The sequence below is a fragment of the Grammomys surdaster genome, unplaced genomic scaffold, assembly GCF_004785775.1.
Source record: "Grammomys surdaster isolate TR1022 unplaced genomic scaffold, NIH_TR_1.0 318, whole genome shotgun sequence".
Lineage (NCBI taxonomy): Eukaryota > Metazoa > Chordata > Mammalia > Rodentia > Muridae > Grammomys > Grammomys surdaster.
In genome coordinates this window covers 30,076-46,563 of record NW_021604737.1, presented here as the reverse complement: position 1 = coordinate 46,563, position 16,488 = coordinate 30,076, and the positions used below count along the sequence as shown (strand labels likewise).

At 42.6% G+C, this 16,488-nt stretch overlaps 1 protein-coding gene and 1 pseudogene across 3 annotated transcripts in view; one reads left to right on the top strand and one right to left on the bottom strand.

The window, feature by feature from the left end:
• Nucleotides 1–2,404: 2,404 nt before the first annotated feature.
• Nucleotides 2,405–16,488, top strand: part of Vapa (VAMP associated protein A) — a 40,825-nt gene continuing 26,741 nt past the window's right edge. For 2 of the 3 annotated variants that reach the window (XM_028777974.1, XM_028777972.1), the window contains exon 1: nt 2,405–2,746. In XM_028777974.1, coding sequence (XP_028633807.1) covers nt 2,668–2,746 — 79 coding nt within the window. In that variant the 5' untranslated portion in view covers nt 2,405–2,667. The remainder of the gene's footprint in view (nt 2,747–16,488) is intronic. The other variant, XM_028777971.1, reaches the window with a different exon arrangement.
• LOC114629870 lies at nt 14,776–15,842 on the bottom strand (annotated as a pseudogene).

Below are 16,488 nucleotides of genomic sequence, written 5' to 3'. Positions count from 1 at the left end.
GGGGTCATATAACTGACTTTGTTTGACAACAGCAAAATGTGCAACAAATATAAATCAAAATCAAATGAGTGGTGAATGTAAAGGATTTGTGTAGGGGCTCATCCATGTTGCATTGTGGGTTATCACTGTAGCCTGAACATGTCATATGCACTTTGTTCTGAGTGTGCTGTCTAGCCACATAAGGCTACTGATGCTGCCTAAAACACCTTGGCTCAGATGTGAGATCTCTGAGTTATGAATTGCAGTGCTTTCTTATTGTACAGTTTTCTTTTAAAAGAAGAGATTATTTATAATTATGTATACTTGTTAGGGTCTGTGCATATGAGTGTAAGTGCCCTCAAGGGGCTAGAGGCATTGGCTGACCTGAGTTGGAGTTACAGGCAGATAGATGGGAGTGAGCAGCCTGCCATGGATGCTGGGAACAAAAGTCAAGTCTTCTGCAAGAGCAGTGTGTGCTTTTAACCGCTGAGCCATCTTCTCTGCTCCTAGACTTCTACTCTTAAAAGACATAATGGCTTAATTAAGGAAAAACGATAATATTTTCCTATTATTGTTTCTTAGCACGTGTCAAATTTATACATCTTTGTATTGTGTTAGAATTTTTGATTTGAGCCGGGCAGTGGTGGCGCACGCCTTTAATCCCAGCACTTGGGAGGCAGAGGCAGGCAGATTTCTGAGTTTGAGGCCAGCCTGGTCTACAGAGTGAGTTCCAGGACAGCTAGGGCTACACAGAGAAACCCTTTCTCCAAACAAACAAACCAACAAAAAAGAATTTTTGATTTGAAAAAATGCAGTTTGGGTTACTGACTTGCATTTCATTAAAAAAAAATCACACAAAAATTTTGGCTGGTGATTGGGATAGAATTTCCAACTATTTTTGAAATGTTTCCAAACTTTTTTTTTTTTGCCACTTTGCACTAGGTATTTATATAAAGTGATTCTCAGCAATGGTAATTATAAATTCAAAATAACAACCAACTACAAAAAAGTTGAAAATGTTGTTTAGCAGTGTCAAATATTCAGCCAAGAATACTTTTTACGTAGAAATAAACAATCAAATCTATCTCACTTGTATACAAGCTCGCATTTGTCTTAAATGGATAAACTTTTTTGGTCTGCTTTTTTTCAAACTTTATTTTTAGGTTAGCATACAAAGTAAGTCAAGAAGAAAAACAACCTTTTTTTTTCTTACGATCAGTCACTGTTTGTTTTATACCACTATTTTATATCGTATTTACCCAGAGCGGCATAAAAATTTCTCAGGTGACGGGGCGGCAAGGTTAAAAAGTTTAATTAGTTGTATTCTAGACTGTTTTCGACATTTACTTCCCAGGCAGTCTAGGGTGCCTTTTCGTGGCAGAAGCATCAATATGTGCTTTGTTTCGCATGGAGCTTCCTAGATATTTAACTTCAAGCAGCACCATAGGACACAATAAAGGTTTATTTTTACAGCACATCCATTTGTTTTGTTTGCTCTTCCTGTCCCTGGATACCCTGGCAATGATCTGAATATGTCAGCAGTTTGCTTGGCGTTTTTCTCATTTGGTACAGACTCTCCTAAGTGATATAGATAAAATTCGTCCCTAGCACGACACCAGAACGTGGCAAACAGATTTGGTATGAGTTTGAAATGAACCACACTGTAGATACAGCACGTGAACTTCACGCCGTAGGAGCAGACATTTCGTTTCTACCCTTGATTACTTGTGCCTGGCACAGATTTCCCCTGGAACCCGCTTGCGAGGTGTGTTTCCCTTTGCTGGGCAGAAGGGAGACGGGGGAGGAGGTAGCCTTGGAACATCAGGGAGAACAGAGCGTGGTCCGCAGAGGGTGGAAGGAATCTCGGGCAGACCAGACGGACACGCCCTGCCGCTCTCCCAAAGGGCGGTCCCTCCTTTTGGGATGCCTGACTCCAAGGGAGCCTGCAAAACCCTTTTCTACGGCAGTCGAGACGCCCTCGGCGAGCCAAAAGCCTTGTCAGCGGCCCCACCCACTCGCCTCCAACGTACCGGGGTCGCCTTCCCGGTTCCCAGCAGGCCCCGCGGAGGCGCCGCCCACACTGGGCATGCTGGGAGTCGAGGTACCCAGGGCTTCATGATTCTCTTCCGTTCGGAATTCCACTTGGAACGCAATGAGGCAGCATCGTAGTCAGCGCTCCAGCCCCGCACTCGCAGCTCCAGGGCCCCAAGAACGATGCCCCTCCCCGGGCGCCGCGCACCGCGTCTCCCGCTAAGAGCCCTACTCCGCCCCAGAGATTGACAGCAGCGCGGCGCAGGGTGCTGCGGCCAAGTCGGAGGTGCGCAGGCGCATTAGCTCAGCGCTGAGCCCAGTTAGGCCCGGAGGGCGGGGCCAGCACGAGGGCTCCAGGCCGCGGGGGCGCGCACGTAGGCACGTAGAGCCCGTCACGTGGGGAGCCGAGGATCGCAGTGCGCGTGGCCGCGGCGGCTGGTGTGGGGTTGAGTCAGTTGTGACACCCGGAGCTGCTGACCCGACAGGCGGCCCTCGGGACCTGCGGCCTGGCAGTAGGCGCGGAGCTTCGGTAATCGTGAGCCTGGCCTTGTCCTAGAGCTCCGCGGAGCCGGCCTCGCCACCGTCCCCCGCCCCCCGCCCCCCGCCCCCGCCAGCGAACCGCCGCCGCGGGCGCGCCCCCGCTCTGCGCTGTCTCCTATGGCGTCCGCCTCCGGAGCCATGGCGAAGCACGAGCAGATCCTGGTCCTCGACCCTCCTTCAGACCTCAAATTCAAAGGTAGGCTGTCTGGGACGCGCCCGAGCCGGGCTGGGGCCGGCGGGCGGCGGCGGCGACGGGGTGGACGGGCCGTGTTCCCCTCCCCCTCCCCCACGCCCGAGCGGAGCGTCGGAGCCGCGGCCCCGCTGCGTCCCTCGGCCCCGCGCCTCGCTGTCTGCCGCTGCCGGGCCGGGCTGCGGAGGGGAGGGGAGGGAGCCGGACAGGCGCCGCGGAGGGCTCAGTCCGGCACCGCCGCCATCTTGCGGCCCGCGGGGGCGCCGCGGGAGCCCGCCCGCGCCTTGCCCGCCCGCCAGCCCGCATGGCGTCCTTGCCCCAGGGCGGCCGCGGTGCGGTCGGGGCCGTGCGGACCGGCGCCTGAGAGCAAGACCTCTGGGGGCTGCGGGCGGCGTTCAGCGGCTTTGGGCAGGCGCGGCCGGCGGGCGAGGCGCTCACGGCCTCGCCCGGAGTCTTCCCTGTCAGGTGCGGGACTCCGCGGAGACGGGAGACCTAGGAGTGTCTGGCTGGGACTGACCCGGAGTGTTGGCACGTCCGCAAGTGCGCGACAGAAAGCTGTGCGTCAGCTGGGGCATGCATGGTCCTAGGTTAATGGTGTGGGTCCCTTGTGTCACTTCGGCTTGACCCTAGGTACGGAGGACCCAGTCCTTGTGCTCCTAGTCTTTGAGTCCACGCTGTCTTTTTTACTGAAGAATTCTCAGGTTTTGTGATTCTCTTAGGTTTGCGGTTTCCCAGCATTCCCCGAGAAAGCTGATAAGGTGCCTGCCACACAGCCCTGGAACTGTTGACTTTGGAGCATTGACTGTGATAGACACAATCAGTGGCTTGGTGATCCTTGATCCAAGGCCATTTGCCTTCTCAGTGTGTTGGAAACGAAAAGTTACACAGAACAGTCTGCTACATTTTAAGGGGTACAGACAGAATGAAGCTAAAAAAAAAAAAAAAAAACCAAAAAAACAAAAACCGTGCTCCTTCCTGTCTTTAAATGTAAAGTGAGTCCCCCCTCCTTTGAAAGTAAATACCTTGCGTTTTAATTTCAGGAACTGATGAAAACAATTTTCCTTAGGCGCCTATCGATTCCAATGCTAAAAGAAAAAGTAAACCGATTATAGTAGTGTAAGAGTGAGTTCAAATGAAAATAGCTGAAGTGTCCTTGTGGGAACAATTTAAAATAGTTCCAGGTACTTAAAAATTTTATATTTTAAATAGTTTTAGGACTTATAAACACTTGGTAATCTGCTAGTAGCATTCCCTGCAGTTGTTTCAGTACATTCACAAGTTTCTCTCTACTAGACAAGAACTTGATTATGATTTTAAGGCATCTCTAATATCTTTGGAATTGGGTCATGAGCCACACTTAAAATCTCAGTATTTTGGAAATCCAGGAACCATCCAGGGTTTGAAATAAACCTGGGCTACATGGAAGACAACTAGACAGTGTCTCAGAACCTCGGGTAGTTTGAGTGTATTTTGCTTTAGCAAATTTCTGTGTTTCCTCGTTTGGGGTTTTTTGGAGGGGAGTTAGGCGGGGTTTGCTGCGAAGTCTTTAGTATTTGTAGTGTACTAGTCATCAGTATTGGAAGCGATTTAATATAAATCTTTACGATATTCTGTGTGGTTTGCTTTTCCCCCCTTTGACAGCGTAAGAGGAAATTTCCTGTACTGCGTAACCAGGTGTGAAAAGTCTTTTATGAGACAGATTTTCAAAACCACCAGAAATACTACATCGTGATGTAATCACTTATTTTGATGTTAAATAATAACAGTTGTGTTTATATAACAAGCTATGTGTTACCAAAAAGTGATCCCAGTACTACTGAAAAATGCAAATAAATGGTACTTAGAGGCAGTAGCATGTCTGTGGAAAGAAGCTTCTTTTTGTAGGAAACTCTTAAGGGAAAAGGCTCTTTTCAAGTTGCCTGGGGAAAGTTATGCAAAGGAGTGGTTGGGTAAACTCTGAGGTGAGAAGAGGAGATGCATAGACTTAAATGCCCAGTTGTTCAGAGACTTCTGGAAAGGTGGGTGAGAAGTAGGAGTTTGACATTTGGAGTTTGATGCTTTCCTCCTTAATGTTACTTTGTTAGTCAAAGATAATTTGGTACAATGGAAGTCTCTGTATTTAAAATGCACGGCTCTACAGGAAGTAGGGGGATTTATTTAGAATCTGCAGTGTGCATGATCTTTTGGTCGACCATATCAAAAGTTGTTTAACTTATCTTTACATGTGTTTCATTTAAGTGTAGGTTGTTTACACATTTCCTTTTGCAAAATTACTTGATTACCTGCTAGGTTTATTGGAATTATTTGGATTCAACATTGGTTTCTTCAGGAGTGACTCAGCCATTCTGAGATTGACAGTTTTTCTTTAATATGAATAATGACTTGATAAATATCATTACTTTGCAGTTTTGGAAAAATAGATATACTTCTGTATCTCTCAATCTTTTAGTAAATTTTTAAATATATATACATATAAATCTTTTATGATTGTAGAATGAATTCAAAAGTAGACCTTTTAGTGCATAAAAAGATTTATTAAAATTTTTTTAATTACTTAAATCCTAGTAATACTTTGGCCAATAATTTAGATTTTAAATTGGGTATTTCACAGAAAACTTTTTTGTCTTTAAATTTTAATATATTATAAAGTTAGGGTTTTTTTGGTAGCATTTTATTTTTCCTAGCTGTTGACAGACAGTATTGGAGGAAAGTTTGAAGAAGAAAGTTTTGCAAAAAAAGAATTCTAAGTGTGTGTTTCCTCATAATGCTCAAAGAAAAGAGGAAAACTGAATTCCTTGCGTTGAGGTAGCTCTTGTTAGCACCTGAGGAATACAGAGAGTATTCCTGTGCTGCAACTGTCACACCCCTTCTGAGACAGGGTTTCTTCATCTATCCCAGTACAACCATGAGGGTCTTCAATTCTTTTTAAATTTGATTTTTTAAATAAGATTTTCTTTGTGTAAGTCTTTTCTTATATGTACATGTGTACACTACTTGGGTCCTGGGTGCTTGTGGAGGCCAGAAGAGGGTGTCAGATCCTTTGGAATTGGAGTTACAGATGGTCATTAGCTGCCATGTGGATTCCTGGAATTGAACTTGTATCCTCAGGAAGTGTTCTCAACCACAAAAAGTGGTCTTCAACCACTTTTTAATTTTCTATAAAAAAAGGTGTTTTTTTGTGTGTGACAATTTTACACACACAGGCACACATTAACTTGATCATCTCCACTCTTTTGTGTTCTGCTCCACCTGACCCCTGCCTCATGCTTCCCTCCTACCTCTGTGTCTTCATTAAAAAATTAATATTTTTAATTATTTATAGATGTGTGTGTCTTCATGTGGACATGAGTGCAGGTGCCCTTAGAGGCTGGAGGTGTAGGATTCCCTGAAGCTGGAGTTACAGATGGTTGTGGTGAGCTGCCTGATGTGGATGCTGGGAGCTGAACTCAGGTCCTCTGAAAGAGCAGCAAGTGCTCTTAACTGTTCATCCATCTCCTCTGTCTCCCCCTACCTTAAAAACTTGTCTCCTGAATCCAGTTAGTGCTAGCCTCATGTGTGTTGGTATGGGAACATGAGCAGCCTACTAGCTGCCACCTCCCTTCCCCTAAAGAAGATTGACTCTCCTTTTCTCAATAATGGCCAACTGAGATGATCGTGTGCAGTCTGTGTAGATACCACAGCTGCTGTGAATTTAGGAGTGCAGTGGCCTTGTCATGTCCCCAGAAGACAGCACTCTTTGGTCCTCCTGCTCTTTGATGATATTCTCTAAGCCTTGAGGCCCATTTAGGACTGAGCTCTCACTGTCACCAATCTTAGCACACTTCTGAGTCCTGAATTAATTACTGCTCATTACAAAAAGAAGCTTCTCTGATAAAGGTTGAGAGCAGCACTTACCAACAGGTATAAAAGTGAATGTTTAGAGGGCAGGCCAACAACATGAACATGTAGTAAGTAAGACAACAGTGGTGGGTTCTACCCAGGGCCTAAGATCTCCCCAGCAGTAGGCTTTTAACCAGGTTTAAAAGATATCAGTCCTTCTTGTGGATCAGGTTTCAAATACAATTAGAAACTGATTGGTTACTCCCATATTAGTCTTGCCACTGTTACACCAGTGGGCGTAGCTTGCCTGGTAGGTTGGCATTGTAGCATGTGGGGGTAATTATTTTGATATCTTCTTAAGTGGCCTTTATAGCATCTTCAGGCACCATGAAAGATAGTAGGGTAGAAATTTCTTAATCAGTTCCAGATTGGTTTGTATCTAAGACCTTGAATTTTTTTCTGCCTTCCTCTTCCTTCCAAATGCTGGTATTATAGATAAGTACCACCATACCTGAGCATCTTTGAATAGCAGCTTATCATTAAGATAAGCACAAGCAGTGATGAATACTACATTTTTTGGTGGGGAGCATTTTAGGAAAGTCCTTGCCCATGGATTTGGGTATGTGTATCTTGCTATAGTAGACTGCTTTCTTTAACACCTGTGTGCCTATATACACATACATGCTTTCTTCCCTGAGAAAGATTTTGTTTCTTTGAATTCTTGCTGGTTAAGGTCAAATTCCTCATGACTCATTCTTAGACCATTTTCTAGCATATTTTTGTCCCTCATGTTTTCAGCAACTAGAGTGTCTCATTTCAAAAAATTAAGTAGACAAAGGCTAAGTTGTTTCCTAACCCTTCTGATGTATTTGTAAAGTGTGGTATGGTATGGCGGGAGGTGGGGAGTGCCTTTTCGGATCCAGTTGGGAGCACGGGAAGGGGGATTGAGGAAGAGGTAGAAGTAGAGAAAAAGGAAAGGAGAGAGGGAGAAAGGGGTCAGAGAGAGGTTCTATTTAGAGCAACTAGAACTACCTGGCTGTTGCTATGTTGTTGGGTAGAGCCTACAATTATCCTGGTCTTTTGTATCATTTTGCATTCAGACCTCTTGGAAAAATAGTTATGTTTGTAGTATTATTAAAAATCCTGTGCGTGGTGTTGCTTCTCACCTCAATGTTTTATGTTCCTGAATGAAAGACACACAGCTTTTATATTTTAATATACCTTAAGCACCACAATAGCTGGGCAACTGCCTAATCTCCATGCTGTTAGAATCCACTGATAATTCTGAGTTACTACTTACAAATTTCTATGTTACATGCCTCCCTGTCCTTCACTCCTCATGCATGGTGTTTCTCTTTCCTCCTCCTCCTCCTCTTCCCTTTCTCTTTACACCAGCTATTGGTTGCTACCGTCTTTATTTACCAATCAGAATTAACTGGGGGCATGTTCCCAGAAGCTATGTGCAAACAGTTTTGGGGGACACAGTTAGCATCAGAATTCAATGTGTTTGCTGTTCTCCAGTTCCTTTATCTCCTTCACTTCCAAGTCACTGTAGTCAAACGTCTGTCCTCACTGCTTGATTGTCTCCTGCATTGATCATTTCTAGTGTATATGTAACTTTATCGTTTAGTACTATGGGAAGTAGTATTACTTCCCATATGGGAAGTAGTATTACTCTATTGAAAAAACTTTAGACTTGAATTTATGCCATCCCTCCTCCCAAGTCCCATGTGTGGCCCTTTCCTTAAATGTTAACCTTTCTGAGACTCTGACTTGGTTTCAACATCATTGTTCTTTCCTTATTCAGACTTACTAGGTTTTTTCTTCTTCAACTCCATATTCCTGCTCCTGCACATTTTGGCAGATAGCCAATTCTGTATTTCATTCAGACTTACAGTCAAACACTTTGTTTTTGGAGATAGGTCTCACCATGCAACTCTGGCTGACATAGAACTGTAAACCAGGCTGGCCTGGAACTCAAAAAGATCTGCCTGCCTCAGCCTCCAGTGCTGGGATTAAAGGCATGTGCTGCCACTGGCTAATTGAAAGTATTATTTTATTGTTACACTGTGTGTATGTATGGAGGAGGGAGGAGAGAGAGGAGTGAGTGTGTCTGCATGCTGTGGTCAAGATTGTTTGTGAAGGTCAGAGGACACTCTGGATCTAACTCAGGCTCGAGTAGCAAATGTTTTACCTACTGAGCCATTCACTGGCTCAAAGACTACACTCTTAATGTAGTATTTGGATTTGAATGTTCCTATCAAGTGACAGCTCAAAACCCACATACATATTCCAAGGTCTCTTGTTCCTTAACCTGAACATTCATGTGTTGTAATTACTCAAGCATACTCATCTCTTTTTACCTCTGTTGATCCGACTTTTTAAATGCATCTCCAGCTTGTAAACTTGTTATTTTTAGAATGAATTCAATCATGAATTTGTCAGGAGTAAATGTTGGAATTACAATTGTGAACAGTCCTTGTTTTTGTGGGGGCAACCCTAAAGGTCAAGATCTCAATTTTCAGGTGGATGAAATGTAGGGAGAAGCCTTTTGACAGTCCAATAGTAAATAGAAGTTACCTAGTGCCGTGGTTCTTAACCTGTGGGTTGGGACTCTTGGCAGATCTGTCTCCAAAACTATTTACAAGTCATAACTAGAAAAACTACAGTCACGAAGTAGTCACAAAGATAATTTTATGGCTGAAGGTCACCACACCATGAGGAACTGTATTAAATGGTTGCAGTGTTTAGGAAAGTTGAGAATCGCTGACCTAGAGGAAGAAAAAAATGTGTGAGTACAGTATCCTGTGGTAGGAGGAGGAGGAGGAACAAGCTCATGATGTTAACTGAAAGGGTTCAAGACAGCCATAGTAGAAATGACCAGGGTAGTCCTGGTTTGATATGTCAAGTTAGAAGTTTGTTTGTTTGTTTGCCACTGAGGGAATAAATGTGTGTATATTTTTTTTTAATTTTTTTATTGGATGGAGGGGCGGGTGTAAAGATATGCTAGAGTGTTTTGTGTTTCATTAAGAAATAAATTGTAGCTATGCAGATTGGTATTAGAAGTGAGATAATTAGATGCTATAGTGCAGTGGTGTGGTGAGAGATGGACATTGATGTTGGAGATAATGAAAGGTCAAAGTAGACTTGTGTGCTGAGAAAAGGTTCGGCATCCTAGATGATGTGCATGAAATGGAGGGATGGTGGCCTTCACTGATGTCTGAATGAGTCTGATAACATTTTCTTTGGGGTAAATGGAAGAAAGGTAGGAGGAGGACCATACTTCTTCTAGTGTGACAGTATGCTTAAGACTTGCAGATAACTAATGAGAAGGTGCTGGAAGTGTGTGGATCTGGATTAATCAAGCTTTTGGGAGATGATTTCACTTGTAATAGCAATTCTCTTTTTTAAAAAAAACTTGGATCTCTTTGCAATTGGATTTTTCATCTGCCTGTTGTATATACTTGTATTTTGAATTTTCATAGTTCTAAAAATCGAGTGCTAGGGTATTTTGTAAATAATAGATTGAGTAGCTTTTTTTGTTGTTGTTCCTGATGTAGAGTCAGTGAGACAAGAAAGAGTGGGGTGAGGGGCTTGGCTTTTGAAGGTTTGTGACTACATATTAAGTCATTTAGTTTGCCTTGGTGGCACTGATGGGACAAGGTGGAAGCAAGACCATCTGGAGTTGGAGCTAGCTTGGGCTACATGGAGTTTCAAGGGGAGTTGGGGCAGGGGGAAAGAGACTAGGAAGATAGCTCAGGTGTTTGCCTGCCAGCATGAGAACCTGAGTTTACATTCTCAGCAACTGCTTTAAAAGGAAGATATGGGGCTCATTCTTGTGGTTATAGCACTGCAAGCACTGCAGAGACAGATGAGGCTCCCTGGGGCCTTGCTGGCCAATCAGTCTCACCCTAATTGGTAAGGTCTAGGCCAATGAGAGAGACTGTCTCATAGGAAGTGGATGGTGTTCCTGATGATACCTAAGTTTATTCTTTGGCTTTCACATGCTTGCACATGTGTATCTGTAGGTACACATACACAATTAAAAATATCAAAAATCACCTTAGAAGTCATTTTAGAAGTAGGAAAATATGCTGTAGTACTCCTTTCATTTATAAATTTTGATTTCTGTGGTTTCTGATTAGCTGTGGTCCCAAAATAGAAGGGGAGAAATTTCCAGACATAAACAGTTCATAAGTTTAAATTTGTGTCCTGAGCTGGAGGCTTGCCAAGGACCTAACTGTTAGGCCAGTTATTTCCTTACTGCAAAGCTGACCACTAACCAGTTACTTAGACATTTTCTTACCAGATTGTTAGTATCACAATATTTGTTTTAAAGTTACCCTTGTTTTACTTTTTTCCTTAAAAATGGCCTAAAAACAATCAATAGGGGTTCTGGTAATTTCAGCATGCCTGGATATGCCTAAGAGAAGCCACCAAGTGTTTCCTTTAAGTTAGGGAAGGATTGTCTTTGGACTTTCTGTTGAACTTAAAATGATAAAAATGGATGGCCATGGTATGTAATACAGGATTAGTTAAAATGGAAAAGGCATTAAATTATAGGATTTGATTATGATTTTGATTTTAGGTATCCACTAAAGGTTTTGGGACATGAGAAAACTTGATTTAAATTCTTCAGAATTTGGTATTTTTCCAAATTGTTAGCATTGGTAATTATTAAAATTATTGCTTTTGTGTATCATATTCTCCCCTCCAACAGAATTTGTTATACATAGTTAAATAGATATTAGTTAGTTTTTATCATTGCAGTGACAAAATATGGGACAGGCAACCAAGGAAGAAAGGCTTCTTTAATCCACCTTAACAGTTCAGGGAGATCATGTCCATCATGGTGAAGAAATTGGTGACGGAAGTTTGAGGTCACACTGAATTCTCAGTCAGGAAGCAAACCAGTGGTGAGCACTGGTGCTTACTGTCTTCCTTTTTATTTGGTCTAGAGCCAATGAAATGTAAGCCAGTGAAATGCTGCGGCTCACAGTTCATGTGGGTTTCCTATCTCAGTTAACCTGACCTAGGTTACTCTTGGTGTGCATGAACTTAACTCTGCTAATTCTAGATCCTGTCAGGTTGAGAGTATTTATAACATGTTATGGGATATATGTAGCAAGTAATAATTGGCTGCACGACTGAAGCAAACTAGCTTGTTTTCTACTTCTCTCTCTTGCCCTCTTCACCCCTTCCCCCAGGTGAAGTTTTGTCATGTAGCAAGAATCCATACCCAGTACAGTTGAATGTATAAAGCCCAGGTTTGATTACAGCATACCTCCTGTACTCCAAAAGGGCAAACAAAAATACACAAATAAGTAAATTAAGATATTAACGAATCTTTAAATTATTGAAATCACATTTTTAAAAAGCATACAATGTAGTAACACTTAGAAAATTTCCTAAGTTTAAAATTTTGAATGATCTGAGTCACATTTCAGTTATAGAAAACCCAGTAAGTAAACAGATATTTTGCAAATAATAGTTCTTTTAGGTTTAGTTTTCTTCCCAAAGACAATTTTTTGTAATTCTAAGAAAGCCAGATCCTCCATCTCAGGAAAGCAAATAAGCCTTCACAGGAGTATCCCTCAAAAGACAACAAGAAAGAGAGATTAGGAAGTGGCCAATAAATAGATGCCTGGGCAGTAGGGTCCCTTCACAAACCATTTCTGCGTAGACAAAGCTTTTTTAGCCCAGGCATGGTGGTACACACCTTTAATTCTAGCACTTAGAAGGCAGAAGCGGGCACATCTGATTTCTAGGTCAAACCCCCCCCCCCAAAAAAAAAAAAAGTTTGAACAGAAAACTTGAAAAGGACTTGTAAGGACAGAAAGAGGTGAAAGAATACAAACTAGCACACATGTAGGATTTAAACACATCTAGAAACCTAATAACACACATAGCATTCAACTAGACCAAATGAGATGTATCTTCAGTACTTGCCTAAGTAAGCTTAAAACAAATATTCTGTAACCTAATGTTTCATTTGTTACTTGAGTTTCCATTTCTAACAACAAAAAGGAAGCATTTTCTTTGCATATCATATTCTTATTTAAAATAAAACCCAACAGTAAGTCTTTAGCATCTAATCAGTCTTTGTGCCTCTGGTTTTAGTTGTTTTTTTTTAGAATGTGCGTTTCATTAGTTTGCTAATTAGTGTGCTGTGTATTTGTCTTAATCTAAAGTAACATTTCACACTACCTTTCTCTGCTCCTGTAAGTCATGCCATTGATTTGTTGAAAAGACCATATCAGTTGTCCAAAAGAAAACTTCCTATCTAGATGTCTTGATGTATTTTCTGTAAGTTTTACCTTGATTAAAGGGGGTTGGTTGGGTTTGGATTTTAGTGCTTGTGGAAAAAAAAATATTGCATAGATTGCCTTGTGTCACATCTGTTGTCCTGCTTGTAGTGATAAACGATTGGTCATGGCAGTCTTATTCTTTCATTGAAAAGGTACATATTTATGATCCATTTATTGTAATACAGTTGAAATACTGAATATCCTTGAATAAACACAATTTATGTTAGTATGCTGATTGCAGTGCTCCTTCCAAATAAATTCATTGATCTTAGGAGAATGTCTTTGGTTTAGGTAACACATGTCATGCAGATTCACAATTTAAATTGTAAAGTCTAATAAATTGTAGTTAAAGTCTCATCTGGCCTGGCAAGATGGCTCAGTGGGTAAAGACACTTGTGCCTGACAGTCTTGAGTTTAATCCTATGATCCACATAGAGGAAGAAAAGAACATAACTTTTTCAGATTACTCTCTGACCTTCACATTTGCACTGTGGTACCAGTCTCATGCACAGACACAAAGTAAAAAAAATAGCCGGGCGGTGGTGGCGCACGCCTTTAATCCCAGTACTTAGGAGGCAGAGGCAGGCGGATTTCTGAGTTCGAGGCCAGCCTGGTCTACAGAGTGAGTTCCAGGACAGCCAGGACTATACAGAGAAACCCTGTCTCGAAAAACCAAAAAAACAAAACAAAAACAAAAAAAAACAAAAAAAAAACCTTAAAATCTAATTTGTAACAACTCTGCAGATGTTAAACTGCACATAAATGTGACATGTTGTCCTCAGTGCTGGCTTCTTGTAAGAATTTTATTAGGTGTATTTGGTGATACTTATTTCTCTGAGAATTGGCTCTGCATAACGGATTAAACAAGTAGGTTTAAGGTCCCTCCTCCCCAGATAGTGTGAATTGGTTCAGTGGCCCAATGTTTTAGTATTAAACAAAACAAAGTATCACTATGAAGAACAGAATCACATCTGAAAAACCACTAATACCATGTTCACAGATTCCACATCTTGAGATGCAAACAACTGTTCAAAAGGAAAGGTATTTTTAAAGAATTGTGTCTATTGAACATGCATACACTTTTTTGTTACTATTTCTAACATATAACAATTGACATATTAGTAAGATTTTATTTGGTATTGTAATCTAGATATATTTTAAAGAATAGTGGTAGGTGTGTATAGGTTGAGGATAAAAAAATATATTAGCATTTATTTCAGTGGCAAAGGAAAAAATATGCCGCTAGCCACTGGGAAAGGCTAGCTTTTATGTATACTGGTGATTGACAGGTTAGAATTTTTTTTTTTTTTCACAGACAATGTATAAAAACTTTTTTTTTTCAAGAGCGCTGAAGATATACAATACACACAACTGGAGGTTTTTACATCATTCATAGTAGAGTTTCTTTAGGCCTTAAGACGCCCCACTCAGCCCGTGATCCTGCTGCAGAACGGGCATCACATTCTCAGACCACTGCTTGCAACAGGCATGCCACAGAAGATGGCCATGTCATGGAAAACCCACTAGTGGCACACAGTAGAGTGGTACCTAGCAATCTGCCAGCCCCAGACAGCAGGTTTGGGTCCCTGATGTTTAAGCCATGGCCAACAAAAGCAATCCACAGTGAGGAGAGACCTGGTTCCTTACCCTTCTATAGTCAGCCCAGGCTTCCTGAGAAGTCTCTGGAGGGAGCCAATGCTAGGAGCACTGAAGAGGCAGAAGGCAGTGTCTACAAAAGCCCATGACTGCAGTACTTCCTGCTGAGCTGATACCCCATCTGCACTAATAAGGTGAGCTTTCCCTGGGACAGCTCTAGAGCTTAGCTGGGCATAGTAAACACAAAATACTAAACAAGTGGGGCTACACAGAGAAGCCCAGTCTCAAACAAAATGAAAATACCTAGTCATGTTACACAGGTAAAATACTCCTTTATCACATACAGAACACACTGAAATACAGCATCCCCTCTGAACATAGAACAGCAGGCCCTGGCTTTCTGTAAGCTCCCAACAGAACATAGACCATGGCCTCGAGAAAAAGTTCCTCCTCCAGGTGGTGGTGGTGCACACCTTTAATCCCAGCACTTGGGAGGCAGAGGCAGGTAGATCTCTGAGTTCAAGGCCAACCTGGTCTACAGAGAGAGTTCTGGAACAGCTAAGGCTGAGAGACACTCTCTCTCAAAAAACTAAAACAAAAAGACAGTTCCTTCTCTAGAAGGAAAAAGGGGGCCCGGGGGAGAGACAGAGACAGTGTACATGTAAAACCCGATTCCATAGGACTTAGCATCATTTGAAACTATACATCCCTTGCCTTACAGCCGGGGTTTGGTTTCTTTGGTCCAGTAGACCTAGTTCTGGGGATATGCACCACTCAGTCCACCTCCATCTTCTTACTCTGCAGAGAATCGATGAAGGCTTGCCATTCCGTTGGGTAAAAGCGTTTATAGACATTGATCTTATTCCGAATCTGTTTTGGGGTGTCTTGATAGTAATTCTTCTCATCCCGGGCCATGGCCTTATAGTCCTCCCCGTGATTCTCCACCATGTACTGAACATAGTCGATGAGGTCCCGAGACAAGGTATTTTCTTTCTTCTCTGGGAGGCTGGCTTCTGCCTCCAGGTCATTTACCACATAGGGCTTCCGTACAAGATCCTTGGGTCTCTCCTCCATGTCCACCTCCATGGCCTTCACCTTCCTCTTACGGAGTGGAACCGCCTTGTTGGGATCCATGGCCAACCCCATCTCCGCCAGGTTCTGCCGCACGAATTTGGTGTGGTCCCAGGCATGTCGGATGTGGGAGCACTCGATCCGTGGCGCTGCCTTACGACGAGCGGTTCAGACGCTTTCGGTTGACGTTGTAACCGAACTTCTGCCTCCGAGTCTTTCCCTTAGCCTTGGGCATCTCGCAAACTTCTGCACCAGCAACTCAAACCCCGAATCACGCTCTCAGAGCCGCGTGTTAATAGTCTCCATACCCCAGTGCACGCCGACAGGTTAGAATTTTTATGCCTTGACTTTAGACACAAGTAAAGATAAATAAACTCACACTTTACAGTCTTACAGATGTAGAGACAAATGACAGATATGAGCCATTATGTGCAGAAACACTTGAGAGAAGAGACACTAGACAAGAAGATTTTTATGATGCTTGCTTTTTCTTGGATGTAATCTTTGATTGTAATGTTACCTCTACTTCATTTCCCATGCTACCAAATTTCAATAGTGAACTCTTGTTTTATTTTTTTGTTGTTGTTGTTGTTTTGTTTGCTTGTTTTCCGAGACAGGGTTTCTCTTTATAGCCCTAGCTGGCCTCGAACTCAGAAATCCGCCTGCCTCTGTCTCCCAAGTGCTGGGATTAAAGGCGTGCGCCATCACTGCCTGGCAGCGAACTCTTTAAAAGAGATATTTGTTCTTTATTTTTTTTCTTTTTCTTTCTTTCTTTCTTTTTTTGTGTTTTTGTTTGTTTGTTTGTTTGTTTGTTTTGAGACAGGGTTTCTCTGTGTAGCCCTGGCTGTCCTGGAGCTCACTCTGTAGACCAGGCCTGCCTCTGCCTCCCAAGTGCTGGGATTAAAGGCGTGCGCCACCACCGCCCGGATATATATATATACATATATATATATA